The sequence below is a fragment of the Nannospalax galili genome, unplaced genomic scaffold, assembly GCF_000622305.1.
Source record: "Nannospalax galili isolate Female #2095 unplaced genomic scaffold, S.galili_v1.0 scaffold1043, whole genome shotgun sequence".
Lineage (NCBI taxonomy): Eukaryota > Metazoa > Chordata > Mammalia > Rodentia > Spalacidae > Nannospalax > Nannospalax galili.
In genome coordinates, this window is record NW_008349184.1 from 1 (window position 1) to 14003 (window position 14003).

Genomic DNA, 14003 nt, shown 5'->3' on the forward strand with positions numbered 1-14003 from the left:
GAGCAATCAGTGTGGTGTCGGGAGGGGTTGAATGAGGGGGATCTCTGGGTCTTACAGTCATGATGGGAGCTGGGTTTGTCAAAACACTTTTTCTGCTGAGCTGACTGTGGGTTTTGTCTTTTCAGACTGATTATAGACATGAAGCCCTCCCTGCATTCCCAGGGTGATTCCTCCATGGCTGTATGGAGTAGCCTTTATTGCTCACTGGATATGGTTTCCGTTCCTTTGGAGGTTTCGTGTATTTACCCAGAGGGTTGCCTTTCTGGGCTGCCTTTGTCTGGTTTGCTCAGAGCAATGCCACCTCAGAACATGAATTGGGAGGTGTTCTCCCCATTTTGTATTTGAGACCTGTCGCTGGTTCTGTGTGTGTGGTGGGATGCAATGGCGATGCCTTCTGGGCCTGGGTTTTATTTTGGGAGAAATTTTTAGTAACCAGTTTGGTCTCTTTGCTTGATATACATCTGTCCAGGTTTCCTGTTTCTTCTTGGGTGGGCTGTGTCTTTGTAGCGTTATTCAATTTGGGTGGGCTGTGTCTTTCTGGGGGTCAGTGATGTGGCTTTTGGTGTCCATCTATCCATGCCTTTCCCATCCTCCTTTGTGCTTCTGGGATATTCCTGCTCATTCCTGACTTATGATGACTATGGTTCTTAGGGGATGAAAGTTTTTCTTTGTGACAAGCCTCTCAAGGTGCAGAACTGTCTTTTTACAGTGGCATGCTGTGGGTGAGGAAGAGATGTCAGTTAGACCAGAGGGCATTCAGTGAGGAGCACGACTGTCAAAGAGGAGCTGCTGTGAAACATCCCCTGCACCTCCAGAATTGCTCTGTGGGGTACGAAGCTTTACTTCCCTTCTGCCTATGGCGGGCCTCTGCTCACACCCAGCCTCCCGGCCTTTCTGTGTGGGCCTTCTGCTCACACCCAGCCTCCCGGCCTTCCTGTGTGGGCCCTCTGCTCACACCCAGCCTCCTGGCCTTCCTGTGTGGGCCCTCTGCTCACACCCAGCCTTCTGGCCTTTCTGTGTGGGGCCTCTGCTCACACCCAGCCTCCCAGCCTTTTTCCTTACACTCCTGACAGTGACTGTCAGTGCTGGACTGTGGCTCACTGAGCAGGTGGCCCAAGCCTTCTGCCTCAAGAGCATCGGGCTGTCCCAGCCTTTTGCAGGGTTCACAGTACCACAGGGTGTCGTGGCTGTCAGCAGATTGCCATGGGCAGGTAAGGCAGAGGGCAAAGGAACACTTCTTTTTTTTTTTTTTTTTTTTTTTTTTTTTTTTTTTGGTCTTTTTAGACAGGGTCTCCCTGTAGCCCCAGCTGTCCTGGAACTCACTATGTACACCAGGCTGGCCTTGAACTCACAGAGATCCACCTGCCTCTGCCTCCCGAGTGCTCGGCTAGGAACACTTCTTTTGAAAAAATGGTTTTCTTTAAAAAGATAGGAGTAAGGTCTGATCTTCTCAAGTATCATCTGCATATGTCTGTGGTGCCTGTTCTTAGCCTTGCACCCTCCGCTTGTTGGCATTGAGCAGCTCCCTCCACCAGTGGCGACAGCGCCTCCCTGTGGCCCCAAGGCTTGGCCTTTGATCTTTTTTAAAAATTCATTTTATTTATTATTTACTTAATTTATGTATTTATTTATTTGGTCTTTTTGAGACATGGTCTCCCTGTAGCTCCAGCAGGCCTGGAACTCTGCCTCCTGAGGGCTGGGATTAAAGGCATGTGCCAGCACGCCTAGCTTATTTTAATTTTTTAAACATTTTTATTTTTTATGAGTGTATTGCCTGCATGTGTGTAAGTGCACCTATGTCATACAATGCCCACAGAGGTCGGAAGAAAGTGTCAGATTCCTTGGAACTAGAGTTATGGACGGTTGTTAGCCACCATGTGGGTGCTGGCATTTGAATCTGGGTCCTCTGCAAGAGCAGTCCCTGCTTTTTACCACTGAGCCATCTCTCCAGCCCCCCTCGGGCTTTGAGCTTGACTGCACTTATCTCATTGCTCAGGTGCCTGGAGAGGATGGCAGGCCATGTGCAGGAGGGAAGGCCAGGTGGGGTTGAGGAGCAGCAGAGAGTGGGCTGCTCAGGCCCATGAAGCAGGCCAGGCAGACAGCAGGCAGACATGGACACACCCTTTTCCCACAGGGCGGCTGCTCAGGCTGGAAGAGCAACTGACCCGACTTTGACTTCGAGTACAGGCCACCGATAGGGAGAACAAGCTAGTGGCCCTGGACACCGCCAAGCTCAACTATCTGGATCCCAGGATCAGTATTGCCTGGTGAGTAGGCCTGAGGTCCCTGTGCATGTGACTTGGAGGGTTCCAGGAGGCCCCAGTTCAGTCCCATCCTGTGCCCATCACTCTGGTAGGCACAACTTCTTCCTGTGACAGGGATCACCTGCCTGGATGTCCCTGATGCTGAGTCCTCTGTCTTGGTCCTCTTTTCTCTCAGCTTTGTGATGGCTGGGGCTGGTAGTGCCCTGGGGCACTAAGTCACAGGGGTGCTTGGACTGCCCACTGGGAGTGGGAGGTGGCCAGACACCTGAGCAATAGCAGGTGTGTCTTGATACCTGGAGAGGGGGTGCCATTGACTGGGGTGCCCAGGGCAGCAGGTCTGGAGAACACAGAAGTCTCTATCTTGTTGCTGTGTAGAGGCTGCTGTCCTCTTCCCACACCTTGGCCTTTAGGGCAGGATTTGGAACTGATGTGATTCCCTCACAGGTGTAAGGTTCGGGGTGCCTGTAGAGAAGATCTACACCCAGAGGTGTAGATCTAGACCCAGAGGGAGAGGTTTGCCAGGGCCTTTGACAGGGCAGGTGAAAACTTTGAATTCTGACTCCTGCTGGAAGTTTTTTTTTTTTTTTTTTAAATCTCACTATTCAGCAGTATTGGAGAGCTTTCTATAATAGAATGTTTGTGGCAAGTGTTTTTTTGTTGTGACCTAGAACAAAGGTCCTGATAGAGCCTGCAGTATGCATGTCCTGACCTCCCCATCAGCCGGTTCCAGCCCTCAGGCTGAGGCTCCTCAAGAGGAAAGAGCAGAAACTGGTGGAGTGGCTGAGGTCCCTGGGGAGTCGTCAGCACTTCTTTGAGCCCCCCACCCCCAGGGGTCTGAGCTCCACACACAGCCTTCCACACAAGGTTACGTATGCTCCTTGTCACAGTACCCAGTGGCTAGTTCTCAGTTCTACCTCACCCAGGCCCTCACACATGGTAAGCACAGTTTACAACTAAGCTGTCCCCTGGCCTCCTCCATAGCTTTCAGTTCATCCTTCCTCCTGCCTCAGTTCTCCTGCCTTGTACTCTTCCAGGTCTTGTCCTGCGTCTTGGGCTTCTGAGTCCTCTGTGGGCCTGGCCTTCCTTTCAGCACCCTGTTGGCTCGCTGTCCCTGCAGCTGTCTGCTCTTGGGCTTGAATGCCCTCCCTGGGGTCTGTACTTGTACTCCATAACTGCAGCTGAAGGCCTAGCCTCCCACTCATGACCCCTGGCTAGCCCAGAGGACCCCAGTACAGTGTGGTGGCTGTTGGTGGCCCTCCAGGTCCAGGATACTCTCACGATGGCTGAGGTTCTGCACCACTGCTGCAATTAGAGGACGGAGTAGACAGGATCTGCCTCCCCACAGTTGCTCTGGGCCTTGCTGACCCATACATGTGAACCTGCTGCTTCCATTACCCTCAGGGTCTTACTATGCTTGGATACACAGTAGGCCTGCAGAAAAGGAAACCACGGGTGGGCTGAGTGAAGGCTTCAGCTGAGGGGTGCAGTCCTGGGGAGGGAGCTAGATCCAGGCAAGTTTGACCTCACTGGAGGTGGACAAGACGGCCTTCCCTCCTACACAGTTAGAGAAATGGATTGACTTCAGGCTTGTGGACTAACGTGGAAACTCCACTGGAGTGTGGTCCCTATCCTTTAGGCCCAGTGGTTTGACCCAGCCGAGGACTGCTGGTGGGATGTGGCTGAGCAGGAGAGCTCAGGGCAGAGGACAGGGCCTTTTAGGCTCCTGGAGACCAAAGCTGTGTGCTCATGGTGTGGGGTGTTTTGAAGACAGAGCTGGAGTTTGTACTCCTTGGGAAATAATACCATTTAGTGTCTTGTCTCTCTCTAGTCAAGAATCTTCAAGTAGGTTCAGGGTGCAGACAAAATCAGGGTTTCTGGCTGTGGTGGCACACATCTTTAATCCCAGCACCTGAGAGGCAGAGGCAGGCTGATCTCTGTAAGTTCCAGGCCAGGTGGGGCTACAGGGACACCCAGTCTCAAAAAACAAAACTGGGCTGGGCTAGTGATGAAAAGCTCTGATTCTGGAATCAGGAGGCTGAGGCAGGGAGATTGGGACACAGGTCAAGACCAACCTGCGCAACACAGTGATAAGGGTTCTCAATCTCTGCAGTCTTGTTTTGGGGGAAGGGTCCCTGCCACTCAGGCTGGCCTCACACTTCTGAACTAACTGACCGTCTTGCCTCTGCTTCCTGAGTAGCTGGGGATACGTGTGTGACCACCAGAGCTGGTGCTTCTTTCTTTAGTGAAGTTCTTCACATTTTGTCTCCTGCACCGTTTCCTTCAAGTCACAGACAAGTCTGTGAGCCTGAGCCTTTAATGGCTGCGCCGGCTCTCCAGCCCACAGACGATTCTTTGTCTGATGGACTTGTTTGTCTATAGGAAGTGGTTTTCAAACCTCTGTGACTCTAGCTTTGCTGTCGACCGCTGAGTGGAGACATGGCTAGAAGCTGGGTGGGCACAGGTCCCCTCTGGTGTCCTTTTCCTTAGGGACACCTACAGTTCCTGAGACTCCACTGTCCTCCAGTGTGCTAGGCAACGGCACAGACACGAAGTCTTCCAGAGGCAGTTTATTCCTGTTAGTCCTTCTCCACACAGTGCTGGAGGTACCCCTGCAGCGTGGGGTCCCATTTGGGCACTGCCCTCCAGCCTGTAGGTACTTAGTGTCTTTAAACTTTTTTACTTGTTTTTTTGTTTTTGTAGGGGCTGGAGAGATTGCTCAGTGGTTAAGGGCACTGGCTGCTCTTGGAGAGGACCTGAGTTCAGTGCCCAACAGCCACATGGTGACTAACAACCGTCCTTAACTCCATTTCCAGGGGATCCCAAGTCCTCTTCTGACCTCTGAAGGGCACAGGTACACTTACATACATGAAGGCAAAACAATCACACACATGAAATTAGTGAAAATAAAATGGAAAGTGACAGGGGAGACACTGGACTTGTGGCATCCACACACGCCTATGTCACAAGCTTGGACTGAGCAATGGCTGTCCCAAGGCTAGTGTGCAAGGTAAAGGCTGATGTCCTCACTAGGCCAGGCAACGTGTAGAACCAAACAGGAGGGCCACCTGGATGTGCATGTCGTGGTGGTGGCCCAGGTCCACCAGGGCAAACCCGGGAGCGCAGAGCCTTGGGTCCTTGGTGGGCTTCGCCCTGCCCGCCCCCTAATTTCCAGGACGCTCTCGGCCATGCTCAGTGACCCTCTGTGGTTGTGGTGCTCTGGTGGGTCTAGATGGCAGGAGGCTGTGCACTGCTGCAGACCCAGTGTCGAGGTGCTGGAGGGACAGAGGGGTGGAGCCAAGACACCCTGGAGGTCGCAAGGAGGAACTTGGAAGGCTAGAGAGACAAGAGCCCATTTTAGGCATCAGGGATCTCTGCAGGTGGTTGGGAGGAAACAGGAGTCCAGCCAGAGTTGACCCAGGAGAGCCTGGCAGGCGCCTGACTTGGGATGTTGTTTGTGGTGAGAGAAACCAGGTATATTCCAGTCAGGAGGGTGGCTCTTGTCCTAAGCTGCAAATATATCCTCTGTGGATGGACTGGTGGGGACCCATCAGCCTTGACCCCCAGACTATGCTCGTCAGTAAGTCCCCAGTGAATTACACTCTGCAGGCCTGAATTTATCTGTCTCAGAGTTTTGTGGGAACTTTGTGGCCTTCTGGAAGTTGCCTCAGAAGACAGTTTCCGATGGCTACTCTAGAGCCTTTCTTTTCCTTTGGGGACAAATGTAGAATGGTGCAGGCAAACAAATGGTCACTTTCTGGTTCTGTAACTCACATGCACCCCTTTTCCTGGCCCTTCAAAGACTGTGACACACTCAACCCATCCTTCCTGGGCTGCAGTCATTCCATTAGTCTTTTCAGAGACCACAGGCAGTGTAAAACACTCAACACTTGTCACCCTCCAACCTGCACTGCATGGCACAAGTCTGTGCTCCCCGTCTTCCAGAGGCGCGTGTTGGACTGAGACAACCCCTGCTCTCAACCATTTCACAAATCTGGGCTCCTAGAGACTGCTGGTCCTTACCGAGACCCTGGTCCCTCTGAAGGAGAGGCTGAAGGCAAAGTCAACATAGGTCAGTGACGATGTGGACCAAGAGATGCTCTCTCGCTATGGACCCTCGGGTGGTGCTGCACCCAGGTGTGTGGACGCAGGCAGGGGCAGGTCATACTCATGTCCCCCAGGGCTCAGTGATGGCAAGGGCAGTGGATGCTGGGAAGTCCAGGTAGGCACAACAGGCCTGCTCTGCAAGTCACCAGTAGATCACTTCCTGGACTCCAGGATGTGTGAACAAGCTATCCTGCGATGAGCTGACGCCCCTGGGCAGAGGCAGGTCCCAGGGCCCACAGGACCTCACACTGCTCTCACACATTTCTGAGGGGAGGGGAAAGTGAGTGCCTGATGTCAGGTCTCACTCCTAGACTGGCTCTCATCTGATATTCTGATGCAGGGTGGGACTTTGACAGGGTCTTCCCGACGGGGCAGCATGGGGCCCTGAGCCCAGGCTGGAGCTCCAGATTAGATCTGTTTCAGCAGGGCCTGGTCATCTTAAGGTCTTCAGCTCTTCTCTGGAAGACTTGCTAGAGACTAACAAGGTACAAAGCAGGTCACCTGATTTGACAGGATTAGTGACCTTGTAAGGACCCACAGGGACCATGGGTGGCAGCCAGGGGCTCTGGACAAGTCCAATGGGACAGTCATTCTTGGAGTGCACAGCTTCAGAAGGGTCAAGGAGTTCCCCAGCTGTCCTGAAGGGGCTGGCCGGACAGGCTCCTCCCCCACCCCCATTAGTGCCAGCCTTCCTCTCCCAGGGCTGCTCACACGGCTGGACAGGGAGAGTGCCTGACAAGAGGCTCCTCACTGAAGCCTACCTGCCCGGCAGTCTCCTTTATGGAGCAGCAAGAAAGCCAACAGAGCTGGTGCTTGGTAGAGAACATTCTACATTTAGAAGCACCAGACACCTACGTGAGGGACTCCCAACGGCACAGCTCCACGCCCGGGATGGGTGGCAGACCCCTTGGCCTGCAGGAATACGGGAACCTCTGGGTTTCCATCCATGGTATTCGGGCTCTAGACAGATCTGGCCACTCCTTGGCAGGATCTGGACAGGTTAGAGTAGCTCTTGGCTTCAACTCCAGCCTCAGGGACTCTCTGGAAGCTTCCCCTGAGGCACCAGACGCAGAACCTATCCTGCTGTGCGTCCTGTAAAGCAGCCCTGCCTTGCTCAGCAGGAACAGGCGCTCGTTTGATCCAGAACTCTTTTGGGGTGTATGCTATTCGCGGACGTGCACCCTCTGGTGCTGGATGAGCTGGGAGCTCTGGCCAAAGGCTTTGGCACAGGTGCCGCAGGCGAAGGGCTTCTCGCCCGTGTGGGTCTGTAGGTGCCGGAAGAAGTGCGAGCGGCCTCGAAAGGCCTTGCCACAGTCGGCGCAGTCGTAGGGCTTCTCGCCCGTGTGGATCCGCTGGTGCTCGATGAGCACGGAGCTCCAGATGAAGGCCTTGCCGCACTGGCTGCAGGCATAGGGCTTCTCCCCTGTGTGCAGCCGCCGGTGGCGCACCAGGTTGGAGCTCTGGCTGAAGGCCTGGCCACACTCGCCGCACGCGTAGGGCTTCTCGCCACTGTGGGTCCGCACGTGCTGTGTGAAGTGCGAGCTGTGGCTGAAGGCGCGGCCACACTGGCCGCACTCGTAGGGCTTCTCGCCCGTGTGGATGCGGTGGTGCTGGATGAAGCCTGACCAGCCACGGAAACGTTTGCCGCACTCGTGGCAGGCGTAGGGCTTCTCCCCGGTGTGGATGCGCTGGTGCTTGAGCAGCAGGGACCTGTACTTGAAGCTCTGGCCGCAGGCCTCGCAGCGATGCGGCCTGGCGCCCCTGCAGCCTCGACCCAAGCCCCGGCCCAGCTCGGCAGCCCTCGTGGGGCCGCCCTCGGCCGCCGCGGCCCCTTGCGGCAGAAGCACCACGCACCAGGCATCTCTTCTCTGGGCGCCAGGCATGGTCCCCGGGGGCAGGCCTGTCAACGGCTCCAAGCTATGCTCCTGGCCAAAGCTGTCCCCACATTTGGGTATGCTGGGAAGATTCTTCAAGAGGCTCCTCAGTGCCCTTCCGTCTGAGGCCAGTCGGTCTCCAGGACTGCGGGGGCTGGGAGAGGCTGGAGTCCGCTCGGGTTCCCACTCGGAGTCTGAAGGAAGAAATGGCAGATGGCTCCCAGCCTCAGTCCCTACTGCAGCATTCTAGGAGCTGAGCCCAGGGCAGGCCTGACTGGGGACTCTGAGGGCGGGGCTGGGTAGTGGAGGGTGGGTGTGGGGAACAGCTGGGGCCTGTGCTGGGGCTTCACGGGTGGTTAGTGAGACCTGTAGTGCCCCCTCTTAGCTGGGAGGAGAAAGCTCTAGATTGTTGCTAAGGGCTAGAAAGGCCCTGGAACTCTGAGAGCTTGAGAAAGTGGTCCTGCAGGCTGAGGGGGGAGGGGGGTGGACACACAACACAACACAGGACACCACACGGACACTACACGACTGGTCTTAGCGCACAACCATCAAGTATCAAGACTAAGTGATGAGACCTAAGTGATGGCACCATAGCCAACCCCCTGCTCACCCAGCCTCTGGTGGCAGACAAAACTGGCAGCTGCCATCCAGCATAATCCCAGGCAGGATGGCTCAGGCCCTGGTCCTTAAGCAGATCCATGGAAAAGCTTGGTACTGTGTTTATTTGGGAGCTTCCAAGGCTCCCTGGAGCAGGATGAGGGCTGTTCACTCACCAGGCCAGGCATCTCCACAGACCTTCACTTCCTCTATGTCTTGGAGGTCCAGGTCTGCTGCTTGGGAAGGCACCTCAGGGCTGGAACAGGGGGAGCCTGGGAGCAGGAGACTAAGGCTCATGTCCTACCCTCTAGAGGGCAGTATCCCTGCCCCTTCCCTCCTCTCCAGACTTAAGAGTAGGATTCCAAGGCTCTGAGGCCAAGATCCTGACATACAGCAACCCCACCTGCCCAGCACCTCCCTATGATCAAGAACAGATCAATCCCATGTGCCACCGTGCTGGTATCCCCATCCAGAAAGCTTTCCCGAGGCCCTGGCTTTGGGAACTCATACCCTTTCAGCTCTGTAAGCATGGCCTGCTTTCCACCCATCACGGCTCACTGTACACAGCACTACATCTACCACAGGCCCCAGCCTCTGGGTTCCCAGAATTCCAGGACCAGCCATGCTCCTGATCTGTGTCTGCAGGGTCAGAGCAGTCCTAGAAGAAAGACTGTTTTGTCCCCAACAGTCCATCCTGGCCTCATGCTCTAAAAGGGTTGGCCACGCTGGGCTAGGCTGTGATCTGGAGCCTTTTCTGCAGGACCCTATCACAGGGATCCTCCTGCACCCTTGGGTTACACTTTTCCCTGTGTCCAGTGGTTCTGTAGGTTGCTGGAACCCATGTGTCCTAGATGGGCCTCCCGGGGAGCTCAAGGCTCTAAGAGGTCCTGGCTTGCCCCTAGCCGGCAGAGGAACTTGGGGTAGGTTTCAGAAACTTGGTATCTGTGGAATGAACCTCAAGTAGTGATACATGCTCCTAATCCCAGTGACTCAGGAGGCTAAGGCAGAAGGATCTCAAGTTCAAGGCCATCCTGGGCAACACTGATACCCTATCTCAACAAAACCAAAATCAAACTAAAAAAAGAGAACAGTGGGTGCTAGAGCATTCCTGAAGCAGAATGGCTGAGCTTGGTTCTGAGACATGGTCCAACCCTTGCTAGTGGCTGGGAAGCAGGCACAGAGATCGCCCATCACCTGTTGATCTGGACAAGGAGGCGATGGCCATTACCTCGTCTTCCTCCAGCTCCTCAGGGCCTTCCCAGGCTCCATCGCAACTTGGTAAAAGCAAGCACCACCAGCAGCCACAACACAGCCCAGAACCCATTTTGCTCTTTAATGTCCCCATGGTTCACACACTCACTAGGACCACAGCAGAGTGCTCTAAGAGCCTGTCCTGGTCTTCTTCTGGGGATAGGCAGAGGGGTCCTGAAGCTAGGCAGCAAAGAGGAAAGAGTTTGGGGCTCCTACCTGGCCTTGGGCTGACGCCTGTGATTTCCTAATGACGTGTGGGCCTTCTGTACTGAGTTTCTATTTGTAAATTGTGGCTGGGCTTTGACATCATTAGAGAGGGCTTGGCACAGAGCACAGATGTTCTTCACAAACCTCAGCTTCATTGCGCTAGCCATTAGAATGCCAGGCCCCCACCAAGAACTAGTTTCTGCATGGACCTGGTCCTCACTGGCCAGCTCATGAACAGGAAGGTATTCTACATGATTCAGGGACAAAGCCTGGCCTCTGAGACTGGGGGGTTGGGAGTGTCCAGTGGAGGCCAGGGTCCCCCCCCCTCTCCTTGTGCCTTGACCTTGCCAGGAAACTTCTCAGGGTGAAGTGAGGCTGGCAGCTCTGTCCCTACAGGTCATTAGGCTAGCACACCAGAATCAGGCAGGCAAGAACGCTGGCTCTCTTCCTGGCCTGGGACACTACCAGAGACGGACCGTCTCTGCTGACACTGGGCCCATTCTCTGGCCACTCTTCATTCTATGTTGAGGAAGGAACATGCCCGGAGGCTGTTTCCTAGGGAGTCAGAGCATGGCCCAACCATTGTGGACAGCCAACATTCTTTGAGCTCTGTCCAGAGCTTAGTGCTGAATGAGCTGCAGTAGCTGGCTGGAAGGCAGGTCAGACAGGGCTCACAGGGTGAGGTAGGGTGAGAGCAAGTACCGTGTGGGTGCCTGTGGAGGTGAAGCTGTGCTACATGGTGCTGGTCTTCGGGTGTCCTTGGTGATGAGAGGATGACGGGAGACAGGGCAGGAGTGGACGCCTCATGATCCCCTAAGCCTGCCATTTTTCAGAGATCTGCTCAAGGTGTGTGTACCAGGACCTGGGGAAATGAAAACCAAGGCAGACTAGGGGATTAGAGAAGGCTGTTAGGGAAGGAGCACCATCTGAGCAGTGCTGTGCAACACAGAGGCTGCTCTGCTGAGCAAGGTAAGGCTTCCAGGAAGGCAGTCCTGGGGCCCGTGGTAGGAGGGGCCTGCATGCTTACTCAGTGAGAAACCCTTATCAGACCTGGCAGCAGGACAGCAAGTCAAAGACTACCGCAAAGCCTTTTTCAGCAAAAGATCCTGAATGTTCTTCCCAACACAGTCTCCTGCACAGAGCAAAGCACGCCGATTCCTCTAGAAAACACTCTTGGACCACAGCTGGGGCTCTGGCTCTGAGTATGAAGGCACACCCAAGCTTGCTGAAGCTCTAAATCTTAAAGGCTTCTGAAAACCAGAGGGGATACACTTCCGGAGGGAGAGCTCTCTTCTCAGGCCCTGCAGAGCCTGAGGATGCAGCCTCAGTCCAGAGTTCCCACAGCACCACCCATTTGGAGGGCGGATGTCAAAAGCTCGTTTCCTAGCCGGGCGTGGTGGTGCACGCCTGGAGTCCCAGCACTCGGGAGGCAGAGGCAGGCGAATCTCTGTGAGTTCAAGGCCAGCCTGGTCTACATAGCAAGTTCCAGTACAGCTGGGGAGCTACAGGGAAACCCTGTCTCAAAAAGACCAAAAAAAAAAAAAAAAAAAAAAAAAAAAAAAAAACCATTTCCTATGTAGTTGATGGAATGGTCTTAGCGCGGGTGTGGCCTTGGTTCCACCGCCAGCACCGGAAAAACTGGGTGTGGTGGTGATGCCTGTCACCTCAGCACTCAGGGGGTGCAGGCAGATCAGAGGCCCAAGGTCATCCTTGGTTATTTGGTGCATGCGCCGTGGGCCCGAGCCACAGCAAACCCTGACCCGAGGAAAAAGGTGGGAAGCCGCTTTTCCCTAACTTGGTTTGCCAGGAACCGACTGAGCCCAGAGCGCCGGGTGGCGTGGGGAGAATCGACACAGGAAGCGCACCCGGGCAAGGGGCAGCAGCACCGGGGCGACCCGGACGTCACAGGCCCCGGGGGGCGCGGACCTGCGGCGGTTCCCCACTCCGGGAGGCCTGGGCTCCTACCCAAGTCGGGGCTGCTGCACCGAGCTGCTACCCACCCGGAGAGCCGCGCCCACTCACCTTGCGAGCCCGAGGCAGCCGCCCAAGTCCGGCCGGAAGTGCCCCGCCCCCTCTTCCGGGACGCTCTAGGCGCCGGAGGACCGCGCCTCGGTGGCCTGCGTGAGCTCGCTCAGGGCTGCTGCGCCGGAGTCTCGGAGGGTGGTCACTCGGATGTCTAGGCGGCTGTTGAACTGGCTCCACCCAGCGCCCAGACCCGGGGACGAAGCCATCATCTAGACGCCTGGCTGCAGCTGGATGCACTGCGTCTTGCAGACTTTGGGGCGTGTCCTTCTTGCAGCTGCAAGAATTGTAGCATGCGCACGGTTCTGGGCACCGGCGTCGCCGTCAGGACACGGGGAGCCGCGGTTGGCCGCAGGGCCTCACTTCCGAGACTCGGGTGGATTCTCAGCCCGGCTGGTTCTCAGGGCTGGAGGGAGAAGGGATCCGTGTGATCAGTCGGGGAGCGCCCCCCAACTTCCGGGGTGACGAAAGGCTTTGCCAGAGTCACTCATTTAATATCTCCGATATCGTTTCTGTACCAACTGCAAGCCTAGTCTACTGAGGCTCCTCTGGTGTGGCCAGCTGGTTTCTCTTAAGCTAGGGAGGAGTTTCCGTCTAGACAGCCTGGGGACCCCCGGTCTTCACACTCAGGTTTTGACCCAGAACTTCCAAGCCTGGTGCTTGGTTTTAATCTCTTTAGATTGGGGGTGGAAAAGGCCTCTGCTGGGTTCCTGTTAGAAATGAGGTGCTCAGCAGAGCGGTCCACAGTGCACCACTAGCATAGGTCGGCATCATCTCTAGTGCTCCGGTCTCATCCATGACCACAGAACCTTCGAAGCTTCCCCAGGCAGGAGGACTAGTCAACCTCACAATCCTTGAGTACAAGGTGGGAGGTGCTGAGAGCCCTTCCCAGGACACACTGGGAGGCAGGAGGGGACAGGGAGAGGAGGCACAGAGGGAGGAGGGGAATGGGAGGAGAGGAGGCCCAGAGGCCTGAGGTAAGAGTACTGAAAACAGGATGAGTGTGTGCAAAGGTCCTGAGGTGTGGGGAAGACTAACACCAATAATTGGGCCTGAGTGAGCAGGCAGGCTGGGATGTGGTAAACCAGGGGAGAAGGAACAAGCCAGGCAAGGGTTAGCCCCAACAGTCCTAAAGCCATTATCAGGAGCTTGGATTTCATTCTGTGTACTAGGAGCCACAGAGGTCTGACTAGGGGAGGGAGATTCCTTTTTTTTTTTTTTAATGCTGGGGATGGAACCTGGAACCCAGGGCCTCGGGTGTGCTAAGTAAGCACTCTACCACTTACTACACATCCAGCTTCCCCCACCTTTTTCTTTTTTTGGTCTTTTTGAGGCAGGGTCTCCCTGTAGCCCCAGCTGTCCTGGAACTCACTATGTAGACCAGGCTGGCCTTGAACTCACAGAGATCTGCCTCCCGAGTGCTGGGATTAAAGGCGTGCGCGCCACCACGCCCAGCCTCCCCAACCTTTTTTGAGATGGGACTTCAGCTTGCATTTCCAGTTTGTCCTGGCACTGAGGAGAGTGGATAAGGAGAAGGGCTCCTCTTGTTCTGCTGCTTCCAGATCTACTCAGGCCCTGGCTTCCTGGGTAACATTGTATCAGCACTCTGGGGGCTCGAAAACTCCTAGGGTGGAACTGACCTGTATGCTGTTGGGTTTGGAAGCACCAGATCCTCCAACTCAAA

At 55.3% G+C, this 14003-nt stretch overlaps 1 protein-coding gene across 2 annotated transcripts; it reads right to left on the bottom strand.

The window, feature by feature from the left end:
- Nucleotides 1-5059: 5059 nt before the first annotated feature.
- Nucleotides 5060-13644, bottom strand: Gli4 (GLI family zinc finger 4). 2 transcript variants are annotated; one of them, XM_008846529.3, is made up of 4 exons: nucleotides 12320-13644; nucleotides 11000-11159; nucleotides 9016-9111; nucleotides 5060-8436 (listed from the first exon to the last, which is right to left on the bottom strand). In XM_008846529.3, exons 2-4 carry the CDS (start codon nucleotides 11121-11123, stop codon nucleotides 7532-7534), a joined length of 1125 nt encoding a protein of 374 aa, XP_008844751.1. In that variant the 5' UTR covers nucleotides 11124-11159; nucleotides 12320-13644; the 3' UTR covers nucleotides 5060-7531. The 2 variants fall into 2 exon arrangements, with proteins under 2 accessions (XP_008844751.1, XP_017656968.1); XM_017801479.2 differs by lacking the exon at nucleotides 12320-13644 and having other exon boundaries at nucleotides 11000-11731.
- Between the last annotated feature and the right edge of the window lie 359 nt (nucleotides 13645-14003).

What these genes read in the sequence shown, in the direction of transcription:
- Gli4 (XM_008846529.3), bottom strand. Translation starts at nt 11,123, where the DNA reads ATGGCAGGCTTAGGGGATCATGAGGCGTCCACTCCTGCCCTGTCTCCC. An exon ending in CCTCCACAGGCACCCACACG is followed by an intron (nt 9,112 to 10,999) that starts GTACTTGCTCTC and finishes TCCTGCTCCCAG; the next exon opens with GCTCCCCCTGTTCCAGCCCT. An exon ending in CTGTGGAGATGCCTGGCCTG is followed by an intron (nt 8,437 to 9,015) that starts GTGAGTGAACAG and finishes TTCTTCCTTCAG; the next exon opens with ACTCCGAGTGGGAACCCGAG.